Source organism: Salmo salar, chromosome ssa19, assembly GCF_905237065.1.
Source record: "Salmo salar chromosome ssa19, Ssal_v3.1, whole genome shotgun sequence".
Classification (NCBI taxonomy): Eukaryota; Metazoa; Chordata; class Actinopteri; order Salmoniformes; family Salmonidae; genus Salmo; species Salmo salar.
In genome coordinates this window covers 78909009-78931615 of record NC_059460.1, presented here as the reverse complement: position 1 = coordinate 78931615, position 22607 = coordinate 78909009, and the positions used below count along the sequence as shown (strand labels likewise).

General features: G+C 45.0%; 1 protein-coding gene across 1 annotated transcript; it reads left to right on the top strand.

The window, feature by feature from the left end:
• The first annotated feature begins 11534 nt into the window (after positions 1-11534).
• Positions 11535-19588, top strand: LOC106579684 (uncharacterized). The gene is made up of 18 exons (XM_045701915.1): positions 11535-11610; positions 11715-11814; positions 14179-14331; positions 14465-14600; positions 14712-14799; positions 14874-14945; positions 15109-15243; positions 15502-15568; positions 15652-15724; positions 15910-16015; positions 16358-16550; positions 16744-16777; positions 16855-16952; positions 17471-17495; positions 17608-17715; positions 18452-18580; positions 18736-18859; positions 19164-19588. The coding sequence occupies exons 3-18, from the start codon at positions 14220-14222 to the stop codon at positions 19335-19337; spliced, it is 1674 nt and encodes a 557-aa protein (XP_045557871.1). The 5' UTR covers positions 11535-11610; positions 11715-11814; positions 14179-14219; the 3' UTR covers positions 19338-19588.
• Positions 19589-22607: the final 3019 nt, after the last annotated feature.

Genomic DNA, 22607 nt, shown 5'->3' with positions numbered 1-22607 from the left:
ATGAGTGGCCAACGCCTGTGTGTTTCAGTCTAGAATGTTTTCACCTTGTTATGTGTACTGACTATTGTATTTCTTTAGCAAATCTTCCACAGACACCAACGCAGGGTTTTATACTAACAACGGGTAATGTATTACAAATTTACGTCCTGATATCCGTCATTCTTGCAGACTAAAACAAAAAAAGCACCTTTGAATAACCACATTCAAATGAAGGCTGGAATCTTGATCAAGAAAGGATAGTGAATCTAAATTGAAGTTATTGGAGCGTGAATCTAAATTGAAGGATCAACTCTATACTCTACTTCTACAGAAGCTAGTTCCTTCTCCAGTAATCCCACTGGCTCCTTCTTTCCTTCCTGGGGCCTGCAGGCGGACACTGATGGAGACAAACGTCCCATTTAAAGATCTGTTTGGAGGCAGCGAGCCAGCCCTGCAGTAGCAGCATGATACTCCCTTCTCCATGGCAAAACAACACAAATGAACCCTGCTCATCGCCTGCCTCCACAGCTACAGGACATCCTTCCACAGGAGGTCATTCCCTTACTCCCCTGCTTCTCATTCCTCATGAAGTACTGTGACTTGACCTTGCTATCAGTTTCAACCACAGCCTTACATATGAGGAGTGATGGGCCTTCACGTAGAGCAACTGAGTCCTAACATACCTGACAGTTGGTATCAAAAGGGGATCAATCCAAAGTATAAACACATAAAAATGCTACAAATGGCCTGTATCCTCCTCCTCCTCTCCTCCTCGACAAGCATGCACCCAGCATAATGGCCTGTATCCTCCTCCTCAACAAGCGTGCACCCAGCATAATGGCCTGTATCCTCCTCCTCAACAAGCATGCACCCAGCATAATGGCCTGTATCCTCCTCCTCTCCTTCTCGACAAGCATGCACCCAGCATAATGGCCTGTATCCTCCTCCTCTCCTCCTCGACAAGCATGCACCCAGCATAATGGCGTGTATCCTCCTCCTCAACAAGCGTGCACCCAGCATAATGGCCTGTATCCTCCTCCTCTCTCCTCTCTCCTCGACAAGCGTGCACCCAGCATAATGGCCTGTATCCTCCTCCTCGACAAGCGTGCACCCAGCATAATGGCCTGTATCCTCCTCCTCAACAAGCGTGCACCCAGCATAATGGCCTGTATCCTCCTCCTCAACAAGCGTGCACCCAGCATAATGGCCTGTATCCTCCTCCTCAACAAGCATGCACCCAGCATAATGGCCTGTATCCTCCTCCTCTCCTCCTCTCTCCTCGACAAGCGTGCACCCAGCATAATGGCCTGTATCCTCCTCCTCTCTCCTCTCTCCTCGACAAGCGTGCACCCAGCATAATGGCCTGTATCCTCCTCCTCAACAAGCGTGCACCCAGCATAATGGCCTGTATCCTCCTCCTCAACAAGCGTGCACCCAGCATAATGGCCTGTATCCTCCTCCTCAACAAGCGTGCACCCAGCATAATGGCCTGTATCCTCCTCCTCAACAAGCGTGCACCCAGCATAATGGCCTGTATCCTCCTCCTCAACAAGCGTGCACCCAGCATAATGGCCTGTATCCTCCTCCTCAACAAGCGTGCACCCAGCATAATGGCCTGTATCCTCCTCCTCAACAAGCGTGCACCCAGCATAATGGCCTGTATCCTCCTCCTCAACAAGCGTGCACCCAGCATAATGGCCTGTATCCTCCTCCTCAACAAGTGTGCACCCAGCATAATGGCCTGTATCCTCCTCCTCGACAAGCGTGCACCCAGCATAATGGTCTGTATCCTCCTCCTCTCCTCCTCGACAAGCATGCACCCAGCATAATGGCCTGTATCCTCCTCCTCAACAAGCGTGCACCCAGCATAATGGCCTGTATCCTCCTCCTCAACAAGCGTGCACCCAGCATAATGGCCTGTATCCTCCTCTCTCTCCTCAACAAGCGTGCACCCAGCATAATGGCCTGTATCCTCCTCCTCTCCTCCTCGACAAGCATGCACCCAGCATAATGGCCTGTATCCTCCTCCTCAACAAGCATGCACCCAGCATAATGGCCTGTATCCTCCTCCTCAACAAGCGTGCACCCAGCATAATGGCCTGTATCCTCCTCCTCAACAAGCGTGCACCCAGCATAATGGCCTGTATCCTCCTCCTCGACAAGCGTGCACCCAGCATAATGGCCTGTATCCTCCTCCTCAACAAGCATGCACCCAGCATAATGGCCTGTATCCTCCTCCTCAACAAGCATGCACCCAGCATAATGGCCTGTATCCTCCTCCTCAACAAGTGTGCACCCAGCATAATGGCCTGTATCCTCCTCCTCTCTCCTCGACAAGCGTGCACCCAGCATAATGGCCTGTATCCTCCTCCTCAACAAGTGTGCACCCAGCATAATGGCCTGTATCCTCCTCCTCTCTCCTCGACAAGCGTGCACCCAGCATAATGGCCTGTATCCTCCTCCTCTCCTCCTCGACAAGCGTGCACCTAGCATAATGGCCTGTATCCTCCTCCTCGACAAGCATGCACCCAGCATAATGGCCTGTATCCTCCTCCTCAACAAGCGTGCACCCAGCATAATGGCCTGTATCCTCCTCCTCGACAAGCATGCACCCAGCATAATGGCCTGTATCCTCCTCCTCGACAAGCGTGCACCCAGCATAATGGCCTGTATCCTCCTCCTCAACAAGCGTGCACCCAGCATAATGGCCTGTATCCACCTCCTCAACAAGCGTGCACCCAGCATAATGGCCTGTATCCTCCTCCTCAACAAGCGTGCACCCAGCATAATGGCCTGTATCCTCCTCCTCAACAAGCATGCACCCAGCATAATGGCCTGTATCCTCCTCCTCAACAAGCGTGCACCCAGCATAATGGTCTGTATCCTCCTCCTCAACAAGCGTGCACCCAGCATAATGGCCTGTATCCTCCTCCTCAACAAGCGTGCACCCAGCATAATGGCCTGTATCCTCCTCCTCAACAAGTGTGCACTGAGCATAATGGCCTGTATCCTCCTCCTCTCCTCCTCTCTCCTCAACAAGCGTGCACCCAGCATAATGGCCTGTATCCTCCTCCTCGACAAGCGTGCACCCAGCATAATGGCCTGTATCCTCCTCCTCTCCTCCTCTCTCCTCGACAAGCGTGCACTGAGCGTAATGGCCTGTATCCTCCTCCTCAACAAGCGTGCACCCAGCATAATGGCCTGTATCCTCCTCCTCGACAAGCGTGCACCCAGCATAATGGCCTGTATCCTCCTCCTCAACAAGCGTGCACCCAGCATAATGGCCTGTATCCTCCTCCTCAACAAGTGTGCACCCAGCATAATGGCCTGTATCCTCCTCCTCAACAAGCGTGCACCCAGCATAATGGCCTGTATCCTCCTCCTCAACAAGCGTGCACCCAGCATAATGGCCTGTATCCTCCTCCTCAACAAGTGTGCACTGAGCATAATGGCCTAAAGGCGGACTTCTCAGCCCTGTGTCTGGCAAATGTCCAATTGTGGCAGAATCCGTGCTATTAGCCATGTCTATGCTACACTCTTGCAGGGCTTTGAGTCTGATTATTTGCAGCCAAGAGAGACAAGTAAAAGGCTCAGCTGTGAACATTCCAATCTGGGGTTGATTAGTTCTCCTGGCACAGGACGCAGTGAGACTGACACTGACAGACTGTGTAAAACAAGCCCTCTCCCCCCAGAGACACCTTACCCACAACAATAGTCAGTGAGTTATAACCAAAGCTTCTGGTAAATATAAAGCACTTTGACTGCAGGAGGAAATATTAGTATTTTCCATTATGTTGCCCAGTGAGGCTCAACATTGAACAAAAATGGCTCTGGTTGTAATTCTGTTGCAGCTTTTACAATGTTATACAGAGGACATAAACATCTCACCTTCTCACCAAACGTGAACAATGAGTCCAGAGTATTGGGCCTTTTAAACAGACATCTTAGAGAGTGTCATGCCTAATGAAGGAGACGTGCCAAAAAGGATCTTAGGAGAATTATAAAATAGTCATGACTTGAAATGCTTCTAAATAAATAGCTGCCTTCTCTTTGCAGAAATTATTTTCACCTCCACCTTACCGGTCACCCGAGACCCACTGCAACTTGCATACTACCCCAATAGGTCCACAGACGATACAATCGCCATCACACTGCCCTATCCTATCTGGACAAGAGGAATACATATGTAAGAATGCTGTTCATTGACTACAGCTCAGCATTCAACACCATAGTACCTGCCAAACTCATTATTAAGCTTGAGGGTCTCAACCTCGCCCCGTGCGATTGGGTCCTGGACTTCCTGACGGGCCGCCCCCAGGTGGTGAAGGTAGGAAACAACATCTCCACTTCGCTGATCCTCAACACTGGGGCCCCACAAGGGTGCGTGCTCAGCCCCCTCCTGTACTCCCTGTTAACCCATGACTGCGTGGCCACGCACACCTCCAACTGGATTATCAGGTTTGCAGACAACAACAGTAGTAGGCTTGATCACCAACAATGATGAGACAGCCTACAGGGAGGAGGTGAGGGCCCTCGGAGTGTGGTGTCAGGAAAATAACCTCTCACTCAACGTCAACTAAACAAAGGCGATGATTGTGGACTTCAGGAAACAGAGGAGGGAGCACCCCCCTATCCACATCGATGGGACAGCAGTGGAGAAAGTGGAAAGTTCCTCGGCGTACACATAACGGACAAACTGAAATGGTCCACCCACACAGACAATGTGGTGAAGGCCGCAACAGCACCTCTTCAAACTCAGGAGGATGAAGAAATTTGTCTTGTCACCTAAAACTCTCACAAACTTCTACAGATGCACAGTTGAGAGCATCCTGTAGGGCTGTATCACCACCTGGTACGGCAACTGCACCGCCCACAACCGCAAGGCTCTCCAGAGGGTAGTGAGGTCTGCACAACGCATCACGGGGGCAAACTACCTGCCCTCCAGGACACCTACAGCACCCGATGTTACAGGAAGGCCAAAAAGATCATCAAGGACAACAACCACCCGAGCCACTGCCTGTTCACCCCGCTATCATCCAGAAGGCGAGGTCAGTACAGGTGCATCAAAGCTGGGACAGAGAGACTGAAAAACAGCTTATATCTCAAGGCCATCAGACTGTTAAACAGCCATCACTAACATAGAGAGGCTGCTGCCTTCATACAGACTTGATATCATTGGCCACTCTAACAAATGGATCACTAGTCACTTTAATAATGACGTTTACGTATCTTGCCCTACTCATCCCAGATGTATATACTGTATTTTATACCATCTACTGCATCTCATCTATGCCGGTCGGTCATGGCCCATCCATTTACTTATATTTACATATTCTTATTCCATTCCTTTACTTAGATTTGTGTGTATTAGGTAGTTGTTGTGGAATTGTTAGACTACTTGTTAGATACTGCTGCACTGTCGGAACTAAAAGCACAAGTATTTCGCTACACTCACATTAACATCTACTAACCATGTGTGTGTGACCAATAACATTTTATTTCATATTCAGGGGTGTGATTGAGTGGGTGAGAGCCTACAAGAGTAAGTCTTGTTTTACAGTTTCAAACCATTCAGTCCTTCCTCTTAACCACTAAGGTCGATGTCCGCGCCCCCACAGAAATGTAATTAGCATTTTAAAAAATGTCCCATAAGAATCCTTCAGTTTAAACTAGAGATGTTTATTGCATTAGATGCGTCTCAATCCACCACATCCGCCTATAACACAATTCCGCATCTACGGTGAAAGGTGACAGAGCTACTGTAGAGCAGTGTTTGTCAGACCAATATACCCCCCCCCCAAAGAAATCGATCTTCTCACATAATCGTCTGAACGGTTTGGCCTAGAAAACTACTATGACCCCTCTATGGAAACACAGTTCACTCTGTTTTGCTCTAAGACCCCCACAAGCGTCTTGGGACTTGTCTTAAGTAGATACAGCCGATCTGCCAATTTCTGTTTGTAGCGTCCCAACAGTTTGGGCTATACACTAATAAGGTGAGACAAGAACACGTGAATTGTTTTGCTCTAGGACACCCACAGGCCTCACACGACTTGTCTGAAGGTCCCCCAGTACCAGTTGAATATTATTTTATGGAAGTACTGTATATATACACACACATGTAAAGAAAAAAATACAAATGTATCCTGATCTTTCATAAATTTCTCAGATATAGGATGGGGCGGGGATTGTTCCTTGTAGGGAATCTGTCATTCAATGCGTTTGTATGGGCTAATAGCAGTAAGGCCAACTAAAATGTTTCATCAAATAAATATATTTTTTAATTACTTCAAGGGGTCTTAAAATTCAAAATCCAATAGCAAAATGGTCCTTGGTATGGCCTTCTTAAAACAATTCCATATAGCTTAGTAGAACTCAGTCAAAGTAATATTTTCTTCACCTCAAACAGCAAGCAAACGAAGTCTGTTTTTACATCCATTGAGAATGACAATAGTTCCTCAACTTATTTGAAAAATCTTTCCAGTTCTCCCTTTTCATAAACACTCAGCGTGAAAGGGAAAAATGTAATGCTCTGATCCAGTGGAAACATCATAAAATAGGCCTACCTGATTACTTATCAGTGATTGACTTGGACTGAGATAAGTTCTGGTACCCATTTTTGGTGCTGGTACTGTTTATATGTAGGTACAGGAGCTCCACAACACTTGAGGTAATATCCTATAAGAGGAACAGCAGCTCAATCAGTATAAAATGTGAGTTGCCAGTACTCCGTTCTGGTGAGCTCCTGCCCAAGTCAAGCTCTACTTCTTATCCCTTGCGCAAATAGCCTACAGTTGTCTCTGTCCTGAGCTCATTGGCGCGGGAAACTCAGAGGGACCAGAATATTTAGAAGATGTTGCAAGTTTGCTAGAGCGAGATTCTGGCTTGACCCAGAATGGTTGGATCACGTTACGTTTTTTTCTTCTTCTGGTTATCTTGATCTCTGGCTCCCTCTTGAGTCATTTGTGTCTTATTTCCTCAAACAGTAAGCATAAAGCGTCAGACAAGCTCAATGCATATAGTTGATTTTATTAAAACACATTGGCTGTGTCTATATATGGAAAAATACACGTTTAGAAATTTTGACCAATCTATTTGTGGAAAGAACAGACAACTTTCGGTCGAGTAATATGTTTTTTGTTGTTGTCAGGGACAGCCCTAGTATGATGTTGTCGTTTGTATGTGTATGTTTTGTATTGTTTATAAATGGTCGAATCTAAAATCGGTTGCGTCCATTTCTGTGGAAACTGGACTCTTAATAACGTGATGAAACTTTGTTGCTCTTTGCTGAAAGAAGCAATGTGTTGGAGCAAATAAGTCTTCAGTTGCCTAGGCAATGCCCCCCTCCCTGTAGCAGCACACACAGAAATATAATGAATAGAACGGTCTTGGAACCTCTAAACCTGGCAATATGACTGGTAAACTCATGGGTACACTCGCAATGGCTGCCTGGTATTGTGATGCAATCATTTCCATGGTAATGTAGAATGTTCATTCAAATGATGTTAACTGATGTGGCTCATGGAATGTATTTGTTGTAATGTCAGTTGAGTGGAATCAACAAATCACAGCACATATTGATGGGTACACTTCCTGCTTTTACTTCCTGCTTTACTTCTCGCAACGGCTGCCAGTCCACCCATTATGCCATAATTGACTTGAATGGGGACACCTGTTGTATTCATTCTATTTCCATGAATGTATACAGCAGATGCAGTCAGGAGCGGAGGAAAGGAGAAAATGTGCGTCTGAAAAACAGTTATTATGGTGAACACCGTCCTTTGGCTGGCCAATTAGTCATCTGAAATTCCATGCCTGTCACAGCCCTAGGCGTTATATCAATCCCCATCAGGCTAAAGGACACTGGGAGGTTTCCACGGTGGGGGTTAGCATGCTTGTGTGTTTCAGAGAGGCCTCTCTCCCAGCTCAGGATTCTGTAGTCCCTGTGATCGGTCACTCTGGCCTAGATGACTGACGGCTCCTGGTATATATATACATGTTGTAAAGATGCATGCATGCTTGTGTGCCTGTGTTTATATGTGTCTGACTGAGGGAGCTTCAGTTGATTTTCCATAGCTAAGGTCAGCAGGAAGCCCCCATACAGGGGTTAACACCCGATAGGACTTGGAGCCAGTCCCTGTATTTCTAATCACTATCTCTAAACTCAACCTAGTGACCCTGGCGGCCCGAACGCTCTTGATCACATATCCCAATGTAAATCTCCCTCGGATCAAACAACAGCCTAAGCCAAAACACATGTAGCCCAGGACAAGATGAGTCTGAGGTTCTCATGTATACATGCCAGCGTGTCTATAGACTGATCCAGTAGCCATGGGTTATCAGGACTCTCAGCCCATTCATGTACATGAAAATAAAGGAGTGTGGATTTATATTTTCAAGGCTGACTAAAACATACATATTAAGGTATCAATCAATAGAGTTGGGGGTTATGTATGTGTGTGTGTGTGTGTGTGTGTATATATATATAGACATATATATATGTGTTTGCGCACGTGTGTCTAAAGTACTCTGTGGGAGGGGGGGCACCAAGTCATATCAGACAACAGCAACTACATCAGATACTGTATTGATAGCACAGATTTAAAAGACACCCCACCCCAGGAAAAATGTAACAGCACTCAAGCCAGTGAACTTTTATCACTTTTTAAGTGTAAAGGTCAAGTGTGAGCTGGTTTAGGTTCAGAGTAAAGCACTGATGTTTTCATATTGTTTACACTGTAGTAATTAAGGATAATATGAGGAGGGTGCATCCAGGGGGGGAAGTGGGTTACGAAATATTCAAGGTCAAAAGCTAATGGGAAAGCCTAATTTATTTTACTCCAACCGAACATCAAATGTAATTTAACCTGGTTGCACTGACACACAAGGTCACACAAAACTAGCCTGTCTCATCAAACCGTCAGCCTCCTCGTCCAAGGAAAGTATTTTCTGCTCACGATGGTCTTCCTTTAAGAGAGGAAAGGCTCACACATACTAATCAATATAGCGTCACAATATTCAGGACACAAAATGGAAATTGAGACAGAACAAACGAGTCGGCAACCTCCTCCCTTTCCGCAGCAGAGAAAGAACTAGGTCCAGTTCTATTGATGCAAAATCCAGATGAATCCACTTATTAGTCGGACCTTGCGTAACGCATTGTCCCACATGTTTTAGTAGCTATGCAAAGACATCCACTTCCACACACTGTAATGACCGAGGACAGGGGCCAAGTAGTAAAAAAAACAAGCTCAGACAATTGGCTCGGCCATCATATCACAGGAACAAGGAGAGACAGGAGTGAGGGAGGGAGAGAAAGGGGAGGGGAAGGGAGGGAGGGAAAGGGGAGATGAGAAGGGAGGGTGGGAGGAGAACAAGAGGGGGAGGGAAAGGTGGGAAGGAGAAAGAGAGAGAGGGAAGGAGGGAGACATGGATGCACATGTACACACACACACAAACGCACACACCCAAGAGTACCCTCGCTCTCTCACAGACTCACAGAGCAGACAATGCTGTCGGTGGCGGTCTTGTGTTGCCTGGCTGAAATAGTTGTGGAAATTGTGAGAAGCGCGACGGGCATTTCCAAACCACATGATCAGAGCATCCCTGCCAATGGAAACTAAGAGCAGGGAATGAAACCTCATGTGAGACATTATGGGCCATCGGTGCGGAGTGCCGCTGCTCAGTCAGAGACAAGGCCTACTGATAGAGGACGGGGTGGCACTGCAGGGTTCTGCAGGGTTCTGCCAACACTCAACACATACCGAAAGTATACAGTACTCACCCCAAACAGAAGCAGCGGGATCGTATTGTGCAATCGGAGGGGTCCAGTAAATAATTTTGCAACTATTTGAAGTCATTAGAACATGTATACAGTTGATTCCTGTTGAAGTGAACACTGGAGAAATTCCAACTCAGTACACTTAAGTTCACCAGTCCCAATTCAAATAAATGATTTGAACGAACCCTGTGTATGTTCAAAATGCATTTAGGCCTGCTAGACAGTCCCAAGCTATTGAGTAAGGAGTCTACAGTATTCCAGCAACCGTTAGAATGATTATTACTAAACGTAATAGAGACTTTGGCCTTCATGTGAAGAGATGCATCTGCCTGGAAATTAGACAGCACTATCAAACATTCCTATGTACTACACAAGACATAACATTTCTCTCTCATATGTATATACTGTATTTTATACCATCTCTTGCATCTTACCTATGCCGCTCTGTCATCGCTCATCCATATATTTATATGTACATATTCTTATTCCATCCCTTTAGATTGGTGTGTATTAGGTAGTTGTGGAATTGTTAGATTACTTGTTAGATATTACTGCACTGTCGGAAACTACAAGAACAAGCATTTCGACTACACTCGCAATAACATCTGCTAACCATGTGTACGTGACCAATAAAATGTGATTTGATGATTTGATTCCCAATGCGTTGGTAGGAGAAGAAAAGTGGATTGCGCCATGTCAGAGGCCAGAAGAGAGGGAGGAGAGGAGGGAGTATGGTACTCACAAAACAGTTATCCATCCTGTTGCAGGGCAGGCTGGGATTAAAATGTTGTTACCCCCATACCTGGAGTGGTCTAGAGATAGTGGGAACAACCACCAGAGCTGCCTGGAGTAGGTCGCTTCAGGACAATCATTCCCACCCTCCACGAGGTCTCTAGTCCAGAGGTCGGTCCCGGAGCTCCTAAACGAAAGAACAGAACCAGGCCGTCTCAATGGATAGTTGCAGGGGTAATTTCCTCTAATAAAACCATTTGGTACCGTATAATAGAATACACAGATCACATTGGGTGTATTCATTAGTTGGATTCAGTTGCAAAACGTTTTGTGCCGCAACGGAAACCGTTTACTCTTGAAACGGGGGCGGGACCTACCTGAATTTGTCCAATATAAACTCTGTTTTTCATTGCTAAATGTTTTACATTTGAAGTAAATGGTTTCTGTTGCAAAACATTTTATAAAAAAAACAGACAAAACGTTTAGAGACGGACTCCGACTAATGAAATCATGCCAGGGCTTTATAATGTGACTGACGACAGCGGGGGAGAGTTCCATGACAGGACTTGTCTTTATGGTTTTATTAATCTACTACAAAGGTCATCCCTTTGGTTAGGCCAGCAGATGTGTCAAGACATGTTCTCATAAAATACTAAAGAAGAGCCAGACTAATTCCTAGGCCTAAAGTAGCCTACCTTCGACCCAGAACACATGTCCTTAGTGATGAAATATGATAAAATGTTCCACTGTTTTGTGATATGATCTATTCTATCAACTCTTAGGTCAAACACTTTGGCGGGGGCATAAGCCCCCTCTTCTGGACATTGTTGGAACACTTATTTCCACTGAAAATAAAAATTCCTTTCTAATTTTATCATGTCAATTTATGGTCAGTATCGTGGTATGGTAATTTGGCTAATTCGTGTTTGAGGCCAGTTAAGATGTTTAACTGACATTTAATTGTTGTTCAATTTCCAAATTAATTTAAGTTTTTCAATTGCAAACGAATCATCAGACGTCTAAGTGACTGAAGTCCCTTTGTGACGCGGTGAATAAAGAACGTTGTTTCCGTTCCTTCCGGACTGCGAACACAGGTCTACAAACACGCTCCCCAAAAGGTTGGCTTTTCCTACACTTTCTTATTTTAGTTCGTCTTCTATTTAATCTTCACCTGATGTAGTTTCTGTCCTGCGTGTTCTTCACAGTTGTTGTGGATTTCCAGCAGGTGTCATCGGGGATGAGGACAGACGTGAAAGGCGTGATGTAAGGTCATGTTTTGGAAGAACGGGTAACTGCAGCCCGCAATTCGGGCGTTCCTACATGTGGGTATTCCCCATCCCATTGGTTCCAGCATGACACCCCATATTGAACTAATATTGATGTCACATTGATACATACAGTCTAATCAATGGGGAGGGTATAAGGGCAACAACACAGTGCTCTCCATTGGCGTGGGAAGAAGCTCGTGTCAGGGTGACAACCACGAGTCATAACAAATGTGGTGGAACAATTTCATAAATGCCGACAGACAATTTGTTTGTTCGACATGGTGGGATCATTTTATGTTGGTAAAGTTAATTATGAAATAGCAGTGGAAACACATTTGTGCAAATATTGAGATAATAACCATCTTATAGAAGTAATCTTGGTGATACGGTCTGTGGTCGTCCCACTACGACTCAGGAAACCATGCAGTTTATTAGGCTCCAGATGAAATACATTCTGATGAACATCACAGGGTGGTGAAAGAGCACGGTGATGAGCTCGATGCTCCTTTCCAATAAATATTGAGGGTCTTATTCTGGTGACATGACGATCGATATGTGACTGCCGTTTGACAAATATTCTCGCTGTTATCCATGATAATGTCATCACTAGGCTACCCGCACTGTATCTGAGAGTTGTTGGCTAGAGCTCAATGTGTCAACTCCAGAGTGTGTTAAAACTATCGGTATAGTTTGAAAATGTCATGGAAACACACTGAATTTAAGATTTAAATTCGGTACATAAAACTTAAGTGGAAAAAATACATTTTGTGCGCACTGATTGTTACCCTTTGGGAAAATGTTCATATTTTCAACATGCGGAATTTAGAATATTTGCATCAAAATCTGGTCGTCAATTGGATGGAAAGATAGGTAGTCACAATAAACTCGCGCATACATTCAATGATATATAGAAACCCTGGATTGCTGAAGCTATGTTTTGGCCACGGAGAGGCTTTGAAGCCATATTGGCACTCCTCAGAAAAGCAATACTCCATAGGAATTGTACAGTATTTCATCAAAATGTTTCATGGACAAATTTACATGTATTTAAGTATTTTGTTGTTGTAGTGGGGACAGTAACATTCGTACTTTAGAAAAATGATACTAAGGAAAATAAAAAAGGTTATTTGTATGTTTAGCTCACATAATATAATGTAAAAGTATGCGTTAAGGTGTCTGTAATAGAATAGACATAGCAACAAAAAAAGACAGTAAATGCATTTCTATAAAAACATTTTTTACATCGGTGGGGTAGTGCCCAGATGGAGGTGCGGTGGCTTCAAAATAGCACCCCCTAAGTCATCTAGTGTATTTATAAATCATTACATACAACACATAAAAACAGTACATCCATGAGTAGGCCTATTTTTATTTTTTCATATATTGAAAAATTAACAAATCGTCAGTTTTAACTTTTTTAAATTAGTTGTGTAAAACGACAGACATCCTCTTGCTTTAAAACAAAGTACAAACTCTTGTGGTATGGTAGCTCAAATGTTTGGTATTTGCATGGTAACAAACGGCAGATAACACAGCTCAATCAAAACTGTCTAACCTATAGCAGAACGCTTTTGACACGCCCGCTCCTTTCCTTTTGACACGCCTGCTCCTTTCCTTTTGACACGCCCGCTCCTTTCGACCGCCCTTTCCTTTCCACGCGCCCGCTCCTTTCCTTTCCACGTTTCCACGCGCCCACTCCTTTCCTTTCCACGCGCCCGCTCCTTTCCTTTCCACGCTCCTTTCCTTTCCACGCGCCCGCTCCTATCCTTTCCACGCGCCCGCTCCTTTCCTTTCCACGCGCCCGCTCCTTTCCTTTCCACGCGCCCGCTCCTTTCCTTTCCACGCGCCCGCTCCTTTCCTTTCCACGCGCCCGCTCCTTTCCTTTCCACGCGCCCGCTCCTTTCCTTTCCACGCGCCCGCCCGCTCCTTTCCTTTCCACGCGCCCGCTCCTTTCCTTTCCACAAGCCCGCTCCTTTCCTTTCGACACGCCGCTCCTTTCCTTTCGACACGCCCACTACTTTCCTTTCATCACGCCCGCTCGCCGGTCGCCATATTGAGATGCAGCTACCCCCTGCTCATCTTTTAGCCAGGTGCATCAAATTATGCTGATTGAGGATGCAAGAAAAAATACCATATAAGGCCACCTTTTATAACTGTATATGCCTATTGGATCGATAGGCTACACAATTATTTGACCACAAATAATTATTCACCAATGTAATCATGTTGCAAGACTCATATTTGAAATATATTTGAAATATATTTGAAATGTTACAAGACTCCTTTCTACTTGAGTCCTGATTTAGCTAACATCATTGACACAAATGCAGCCTGCCCTGGGCATTAGAGAGAAATGGAGTAATTCTAACGTGTATGTTTATGACGCGTACACCATACACACCTTCCTTTGTGTAACAGTTGAAGCAGCCTACCGTCCTCCACCGTCCTCCACCGTCCTCATGGCTGAAGAGATCAGGAAAATAGGTGCTCTGCTAGATCAGCCTCTGAGTGAGAAAGACCAAGAACTCATCACTTACGTCAAGCACAAGTTTTCCACCGACTTCAAAAAAGGTGAGCGAGTGACCCTACTAGGCTACTGTACAACGTCACCTTACTTCATCAAAAGCCACTGGAGTGAGTGGATGAAATGTAATGCAATGAATCACTACCGGCTGCTACCACACTTTTCTTTGTGTTTTCCAAGACCACAGTTACTTCTCTGAGAAGGTTGTTACCCGCAGTGACACAAAGTATGGCCTCAAACAAAATGGCCAGGCCAGGAAGAACTATTACAGGAGACAGGAGCTGCTCAGTAAAGGCTTTTTCTCCCCTGTCAACAAGTATGAAACATAATACACTGAGTATACAAAACATTAAGAACACCTTGGAATCCATGATGTCTGTGTGTATATACACTCTAAACTTAAAGCATTGCCTTGTCCCTTGGATAGACCATACAAAACAGTGGGAATGCTTTACTCTGACAACGTTGATCTCTTCTCAACCTGGCTCACATCAGAGGACCAAAAGTCACTGAAGGTGACACACATCTCAATGTGTTTTGTATAGTTGTTTAACATGGCTGGTTCTCACTCTGAGTCATTTTATGACAGACACAGTGGGACAAGAAGTTTGGAAAAAAGACAGTGATCTCCAGCAAATTCACTCAGGAGAAGACTAAAAAGGTGAGGGGGGGAGAGAGGGGGAGGGGGGGAACTTATCGTATAATTACGACCAAACATAATTCATTATCATGCAGTAAATCATTATTCCTTATCACATTCATTGATTTTGAAATGTATATATTTCAACTGTCCGCCCAAAAATATCTATATTATTTCCCCCCAGGAGGAGAACGTCAGAGCCCCTCCAGTGGAGAACCTGAATGGTTTCTTCCAGCTGAAGCAGTACATGAGAGAGATGGTCTCCATCAGACACGCTCTCCACACTGGACGCCCCCTCATATATTGCCTCAGGGACCAGGTAAAGCACTGTGGAGAAAACAGAACTCAGTAAAAAAAAAAAAAAATCTTAACTTCAAAATCAGTTTTTGTTTAGTAGATAGCCTGATTGTACTTCGGATGTGTGTACTTAACGGCACATGTGTGCTTCCGGCGATGCTGTTTTGATATAATTTCAGCCTTAGGGTTCTATTCATACTTCTATTCATACAGGATGTTGGTCCGTCTCGCTGTAACATGAAGAATTCATGATGTCTCCTCTATTTTTGTCATTGTAAAGGATAAACCGTTACTGCTAATGAAGAAACCTGTGCCTCCTAAGACACCATGTGACCGAGCCATATCAGGTTGGTCCCCTAAAGCACAATGCAGAATGAATGCTGACCACATGCTGACCACATGCTGACCACAGATCCCTCTGTCTCCTCAGCTGATAAAGAGACTATAGCACCATTGTCCATGAACCAACAGGCACTGGACCCAGAGGAAGAGGAGAACCTACAGTAGGTTGTGTACTGTCTATTTATGTGACTTGGAAATCCAGTTTTAAAATCACACCCAATACTACTACAAAACATAGATTTCTGTAGTTTTATCAATCATACTCCCATACGATGCTAGATTACTTATTGATAAAGTTTTGTCTGCCACTTGCTATAGGCCTTTGTATTTCCTGCTCTCTTCCTAGGAGGATACAGTACAGGAAGCAGAAGCTGTTCTTAGAGAAACTCCAGTGGATTTACATGGTCCTGTGTGGCATCTCTCACATGCGAAACAGAGACCTGAAGACACTGGTGAGCCTAAGCTAGTGCAGTTGTAACCGATGTGAAATGGCTAGTTAGTTAGCGGTGGTGCGCGCTAATAGCGTTTCAATCAGTGACGTCACTCGCTCTGAGACTTGAAGTAGGGTTTCCCCTTGCGCTGCAAGGGCCGCGGCTTTTGTGGCGCGATGGGTAACGATGCTTCGTGGGTGTCAGTTGTTGATGTGTGCAGAGGGTCCCGGGTTCGAGCCCAGGTTGGGGCGAAGAGAGGGACGGAACCTACACTGTTACACAGTCACACGTCATATTGCAGAGTCTACCGGACTACCTCTGGGATGTGTTAGGAAGGCGTTTAATAGTAACAGAACCTTCCAGGTTCCTCTCAACAGCAGCTATGTGAACATCATCATGAAGGACACAGAGAAGACCAACATCCTGTTGAAGCAGTCGCACAGCTACAACCCTCCGTTGAATTACACCAGGCAGCTGGTGTCCCTGGCCCCCGAGGACTGTCACAGCATCAGCCGTGACGTGTGGGACACCTTTATCAGCCACCAGGACACCACAGGTGACAATATGACCTAGTCGATTGGAACAATCTATTGAGTGTCACCTGAATTGCAATATTCAATTATCAAACGAACAATGATGTGACTGTCTCACCCCCATGACGCGACTGTCTCACCCCACGACGCGACTGTCTCACCCCACGACGCGACTGTCTCACCCCACGACGCGACTGTCTCTCCTGTGAATCTCAGAGCCCTCGAAGTTAACCACCATCCGAACCGCAGGGTAAGAAAATGAACAATAGAAACACATTACAGATCTGTTCTCCCATACCGTAATACGTTGCTTGTCTATAATCATAGATATAAAGCTCTGCAGTCGGGGCCCAGGCGCAAGGTTGGCCAGAGAGAGCCAGACGGAGATGGATACATGCCCCCATGGCTGCTGCTGGATGAGAACAGTCAGTCTACACAATATAACACACACACAGGACTGAGAGTAGAGATCACACACTCAAGCAGACCCAAGTATATACACACACACACAACGACGACGATGCCATCCATGTCCCATGTTGTTCCCACTTAGACACATCGTGGCTCTGTAACACTCCATTATGTGATTGTTTCCCTATACTATACTAAGGAAATACAGAAAGCCAACACTTTCAATATTAAGACTGCAAGCACAGCGCCACTAGGCGCATTGCTGGTTGTGGGTTTTGGACTCTGCCACAGCAGGAATTCCTGAAGGATTGTGGGATTGTATACCTCACCAACTACATTCCAACCTTGGCCAGGCTGTGTTCATGTGTTGCCATTAAACACATCACTTCAGTACAAATCCTTTGAAATACCAAAATGACATGTCTTAGGAATGGCAATGAATTCTACATTAGATAAATACATTCACTGTTGTGTATACAGTATCCCTCTCATTTTTTCTTCTATACTCACCTCGTTTTGCCTTTTCCGACAGCGTCCCTAGAGAAGAAAACAGTAAAGTGAGTTTAAAACAAAAACAAAATGTATTGATTTCCTATATGTAAAATGTAGATTTTCTTTGCATAGTTGAGATGTAAAGATAAAACTAGTATTTTTCATTCCCTCACCTAGGCCTGGTGTAGACCAGTCAGGCATGCTGGAGAGAGCCAAGGCCCAATACCGGGATGTGAAGAAAGTTCTGAACGTCCCGATGGAGTCCATAGTGTTTCAAAAGAGAAAGTGAGGAGGACACTGTCAATCTACAGTACATGTCGCAGTCAGGCAGGGTTTTTATAGAGGATCGTTTGTTCTGGATGATCAACCTGTTATTTAAGCAATAAGGCACGAGGAGGTGTGGTATATGGCCAATATACCACGGCTAAGGTCTGTTCTTATGAACGACACAATGCGGAGTGCCTGGACACAGCCATGGTGTATTGGCCATATCACAACCCCCACCCCCCCCCAACCCCCCGAGGTGCCTTATTGCTATTATAAACTGGTTACCAACGTAATTAGAGCAGTAAAAATACATGTTTTGTCATAGCCATGTTATACGGTCTGATATACCACGGCTGTCAGCCAATCAGCATTCAGGGCTCGAACCACCCAGTTTATAATATACTAATATATGCCATTTAGCAGACGCTTTTATCTTAAGCAATTTACAGTCATGCATACATTTTACCTATGGGTGGCCCCAGCGGGAATCGAAACCCGCCACACAGGAACACGCCTGTTGAAGTAAATCATTAGAGGCGCAATCTGTAGGTTCTCTGTCCCATATGGCAATAACAGGAAGTACAAACACAATCAATCTGAAATTACCAAAAAAAAGTTCAATTTTGGTCAAGATGCACTTGCAAACCTCCCTTCACCTCACAAAACATGGATTTAAATTTCATGATCAAAAATTGTTACTTTGTCATCCTGATGTCCTACAGAGACTCATTCTAGTCCCATTCTCTGTCCTCAGGAACCGAGGGGAGAGGATGAGAACTCTTTTCAATGCTCTAATGGCCTCAAAGACCAACGCTGGTCTGTCCTCACTCCTTACCTCTCTGAAGAGTGAGCTGAAGGAGCCCAAATCCACCACAGGTCTCTGGTAGGGCCCCTTCTCACCTCTCTCATATAAATATCATGTGGTGGAACTCAATACTTTCAAGTTGCTTGAAACGCTTTCCTTCATCCTCAGCTCATGTTAGAAAGTTGGAACAGAATCAGAAATGTAAAATAATAAAATGTTAATCATATGAACAGGTTTGCGACACTGCAGAGTGATGCCACAGAATTGTCCGGAGACAGAGACTCCAAATACAACAGCATACTGCAGAAGATCTCAGAGTTTCAAAGCTTCTCCAACAAAAAGCTCCCCTACTCCAAGGTATAGAATGTGACAGAATGCTCAGATAGAAATGCAGTGTAGAACTGACCTTTGTCACAGAGAATAGGCGATCGTGTCAGATCTATGCGTGGCAGTTCTATCTGCAGCATTCTGAAAGGTTCACCCGTCCTAGAAGACACAGAAATATACTCAACCTGGATCGTACTCATTAGGGCACGCTAGCAAAACGTTCTGTAACGGAAACTAAAAAACAAGCGGTTCTTACTGGACAAGATGAACCCTGTATGAGTACTGTTTTCTTCTGTTTGATGCCTAATGAACATGACCCTGTCTCTCTCTGAAGGAGAAGTTCTGTCTCCTGGTCCTCTCCATGTCACCCAATCAGCTGCTTCGACCGGCCATGCAGGAAGCACTGCTCTTCCTCACGGAGAACGTGCTGCTGTTGTTGCCGCGGCACCTCAAACAGTGGTACCAGTACCTGAAGCTCCCATTCCCCACCACGGCAACCGCCTCCTAAAAAAGAAAAGGGATCCGCCTACCTACACTGATGCTCTGTGTTCTTCACTACCTGTCTACAATGTGGGCCTGGGACTTACAGGCCTGAGTTGAGTCTGAAATGGTTCTTTATCCTCAACATAGCCCCCTATATTGGGGAATATAGTCATTTCAGACAGCCCTAGGTTCTTGGTGGGATAGTCAATGTTGGGGGCTCAGGTAAAGACTATCTGTTCACTGGTTGAGCCATTAAAACATGTTAAAAAATATCAGTTTTTCTCTAAACTGATTTTTTGGTAATGTTTTTGAATGTTAAGCTATTGGGTTGTGAAGCCCCATCTTTTAAATATAGAGAGAGAACTAGCCCATTTCCTCAGGCTACAGACCATGAAAGTGGAACATAAATATTTAAGTATCTAGCAGAACATGGTAATAACCACAGAACCACTGGTATGTCTTCATCTACAATACTTCATAATCCCCTTAGGTTTAGCTGCTCTTACGCACACACACACACACACACACACACACACACACACACACACACACACACACAGAGGGGGAGCTTTCAGCTAGTGCCTCACTACCTGACCATCTGAGTGTCACAGTGAGGAGGTTGAGAGATGGTGGTGAGGAGAGCTAGAGGTTGGAGAGAGTGAGGGTGGAGAGGTTGGGTAGAGAGAGAGAGGTTGGAGAGAGGGTAGAGAGGTTAGAGAGAGAGAGAGAGGTTGGAGAGAGGAGAGGGTGGTGAGAGGTTGGAGAGAGCGGGAGAGGAGAACCATGGCGTTGTTCTATATCCTCCTCTCCTGCTTTATCAAAATGTTTTAATCTCCGCATCAATCTGGGCTAGTTTCATCCTGTCATGGTGTTAGTGGATTGACTTTAATATGGAGATCAATCTGGGCTAGTTTCATCCTGTCATGGTGTTAGTGGATTGACTTTAATATGGAGATCAATCTGGGCTAGTTTCATCCTGTCATGGTGTTAGTGGATTGACTTTAATATGGAGATCAATCTGGGCTAGTTTCATCCTGTCATGGTGTTAGTGGATTGACTTTAATATGGAGATCAATCTGGGCTAGTTTCATCCTGTCATGGTGTTAGTGGATTGACTTTAATATGGAGATCATAATCTCCCATGGAGAGAGAGAGAGAGAGCGATTGGTAGAGAAAAAGGGACAGAGAGGGGCAAGAAAGTCCATCACAAAACCTTGCAAGCTGCAAAAAGAAATCATGTTTTTGATTGCTCTAGCCCCCCTTGAAGTCATTATAAAGTACCACAGCCATTTTATTGAGTTTACAGCTGGTTTTCTCATGCATTGCACACACACTTGCCTCTGAGCTCTACTGTCTGCTTGATGTTGTTTGGTGGAACAGCGGTTGTGGGCCTTAATTAATTCCTTTTGCTTCTTTCCGGTCGCATATTCTTCTGAGTTAAATGTGAGGGTTATCTGAGGTGAAACAAGAGAACTTTCATAAGAGATAGAATTAAGCAGGCCAAAACTGTTCCGCTTACACAGAGTCCATTGCTTACAGATGTCTGATTTAGCACCTGATTAGATGTAAAGAAGGAAAATCAGAGGTATCTTAGCCGTAAATACCAATAGTTGTGCATTATGTTAGTAGTGGGTGTTGAGGACAGGCAGTTTCTGTTCCGGTCACTAGGTGGCAACAGAGGGCCTCGGTCAGTGTCTCCATAAAGACGGTTTTACTGCTGTCAGGAGGTTAAAAACATCAAATGGAAAACCAAATCAGCTGTGAAATGTGTACAGTACCAGTCAAAAGTTTGTTCACACCTACTCATTCTAGGGTTTTTCTGTATTTTTACTGTTTTCTACATTGTCGAATAATAGTGAAGACATCAAAACTATGAAATAAGACATATGGAATCATGTAGTAACCAAAAAAAGTGTTAAACCAATCAAAATATATTTTATATTTGAGATTCTTCAAAGTAGCCACCCTTTGCCTTGATGACAGCTTTGCACACTCTTGGCATTCTCTCAACCTGCTTCATGAAGTAGTCACCTGGAATGCATTTCGCTACAAGACCATGGTGCTTGCATCCGCTACAAGACCATGGTGCTTGCCTACGGAGCTGTGAAGGGAACGGCACCTCCGTACCTTCAGGCTCTGATCAGGCCCTACACCCAAACAAGGGCACTGCGTTCATCCACCTCTGGCCTGCTCGCCTCCCTACCTCTGAGGAAGCACAGTTCCCGCTCAGCCCAGTCAAAACTGTTCGCTGCTCTGGCACCCCAATGGTGGAACAAGCTCCCTCACGACGCCAGGACAGCGAAGTCAATCACCACCTTCCGGAGACACCTGAAACCCCACCTCTTTAAGGAATACCTAGGATAGGATAAAGTAATCCTTCTACCCCCCCCCTAAAGATTTAGATGCACTATTGTAAAGTGGTTGTTCCACTGGATATCATAAGGTGAATCCACCAATTTGTAAGTCGCTCTGGATAAGAGCGTCTGCTAAATGACTTAAATGTAAATGTAAATTTCAATTAACAGGTGTGCCTTGTTAAGTTACTTTGTGGAATTTCTTTCCTTAATGCGTTTGAGGAAATCCGTGGTGTTATGACAAGGTAGGGTGGTATACAGAAGATAGCCCTATTTGGTAAAAGACCAAGCTCATATTATGGCAAGAACAGCTCAAATAAGCAAAGAGAAAAGACAGTCTATCATTAGTCCATCAAGACATGAAGGTCAGTCAATACGGAACATGGAGGGAGAGGAGGAGGATGAAAGTGTGAGTGGTAGAAGGACCCGAGCCGTCTTTCAGAATCACTACAGGTCATACTCTGCTAGCGGAGCAGCACAGTGCAACTCGTCAGAGCAAACCACTTCCTACACACTCAGATGGCCCATATATGCCACACACACACACACACACAAAAGACCGCTCTCCCGGGTCCTGGTCAGTTCCTGCATTGCATGATGGGAATATTTGTGTATGTATGTGTAACTACTGATGTCTGAAAACTAATAATATGCATCATGGTAATGCCTAGATTTCCAGGCTGTGATGCAACGATAAGGCTGTGATGCAACGATAATGATGCAGCGATAAGGCTGTGATGCAACGATAAGGCTGTGATGCAGCGATAAGGCTGTGATGCAGTGATAAGGCTGTGATGCAGCGATAATGATGCAGTGATAAGGCTGTGATAAGGCTGTGATGCAGCAATAAGGCTGTGATGCAGCGATAATGATGCAGTGATAAGGCTGTGATGCAGTGATAAGGCTGTGCTGCAACGATAAGGCTGTGATGCAACGATAAG

What these genes read in the sequence shown, in the direction of transcription:
- LOC106579684 (XM_045701915.1), top strand. Translation starts at nt 14,220, where the DNA reads ATGGCTGAAGAGATCAGGAAAATAGGTGCTCTGCTAGATCAGCCTCTG. An exon ending in GCTGCTGCTGGATGAGAACA is followed by an intron (nt 16,953 to 17,470) that starts GTCAGTCTACAC and finishes CTTTTCCGACAG; the next exon opens with CGTCCCTAGAGAAGAAAACA. An exon ending in ATAGTGTTTCAAAAGAGAAA is followed by an intron (nt 17,716 to 18,451) that starts GTGAGGAGGACA and finishes CTCTGTCCTCAG; the next exon opens with GAACCGAGGGGAGAGGATGA.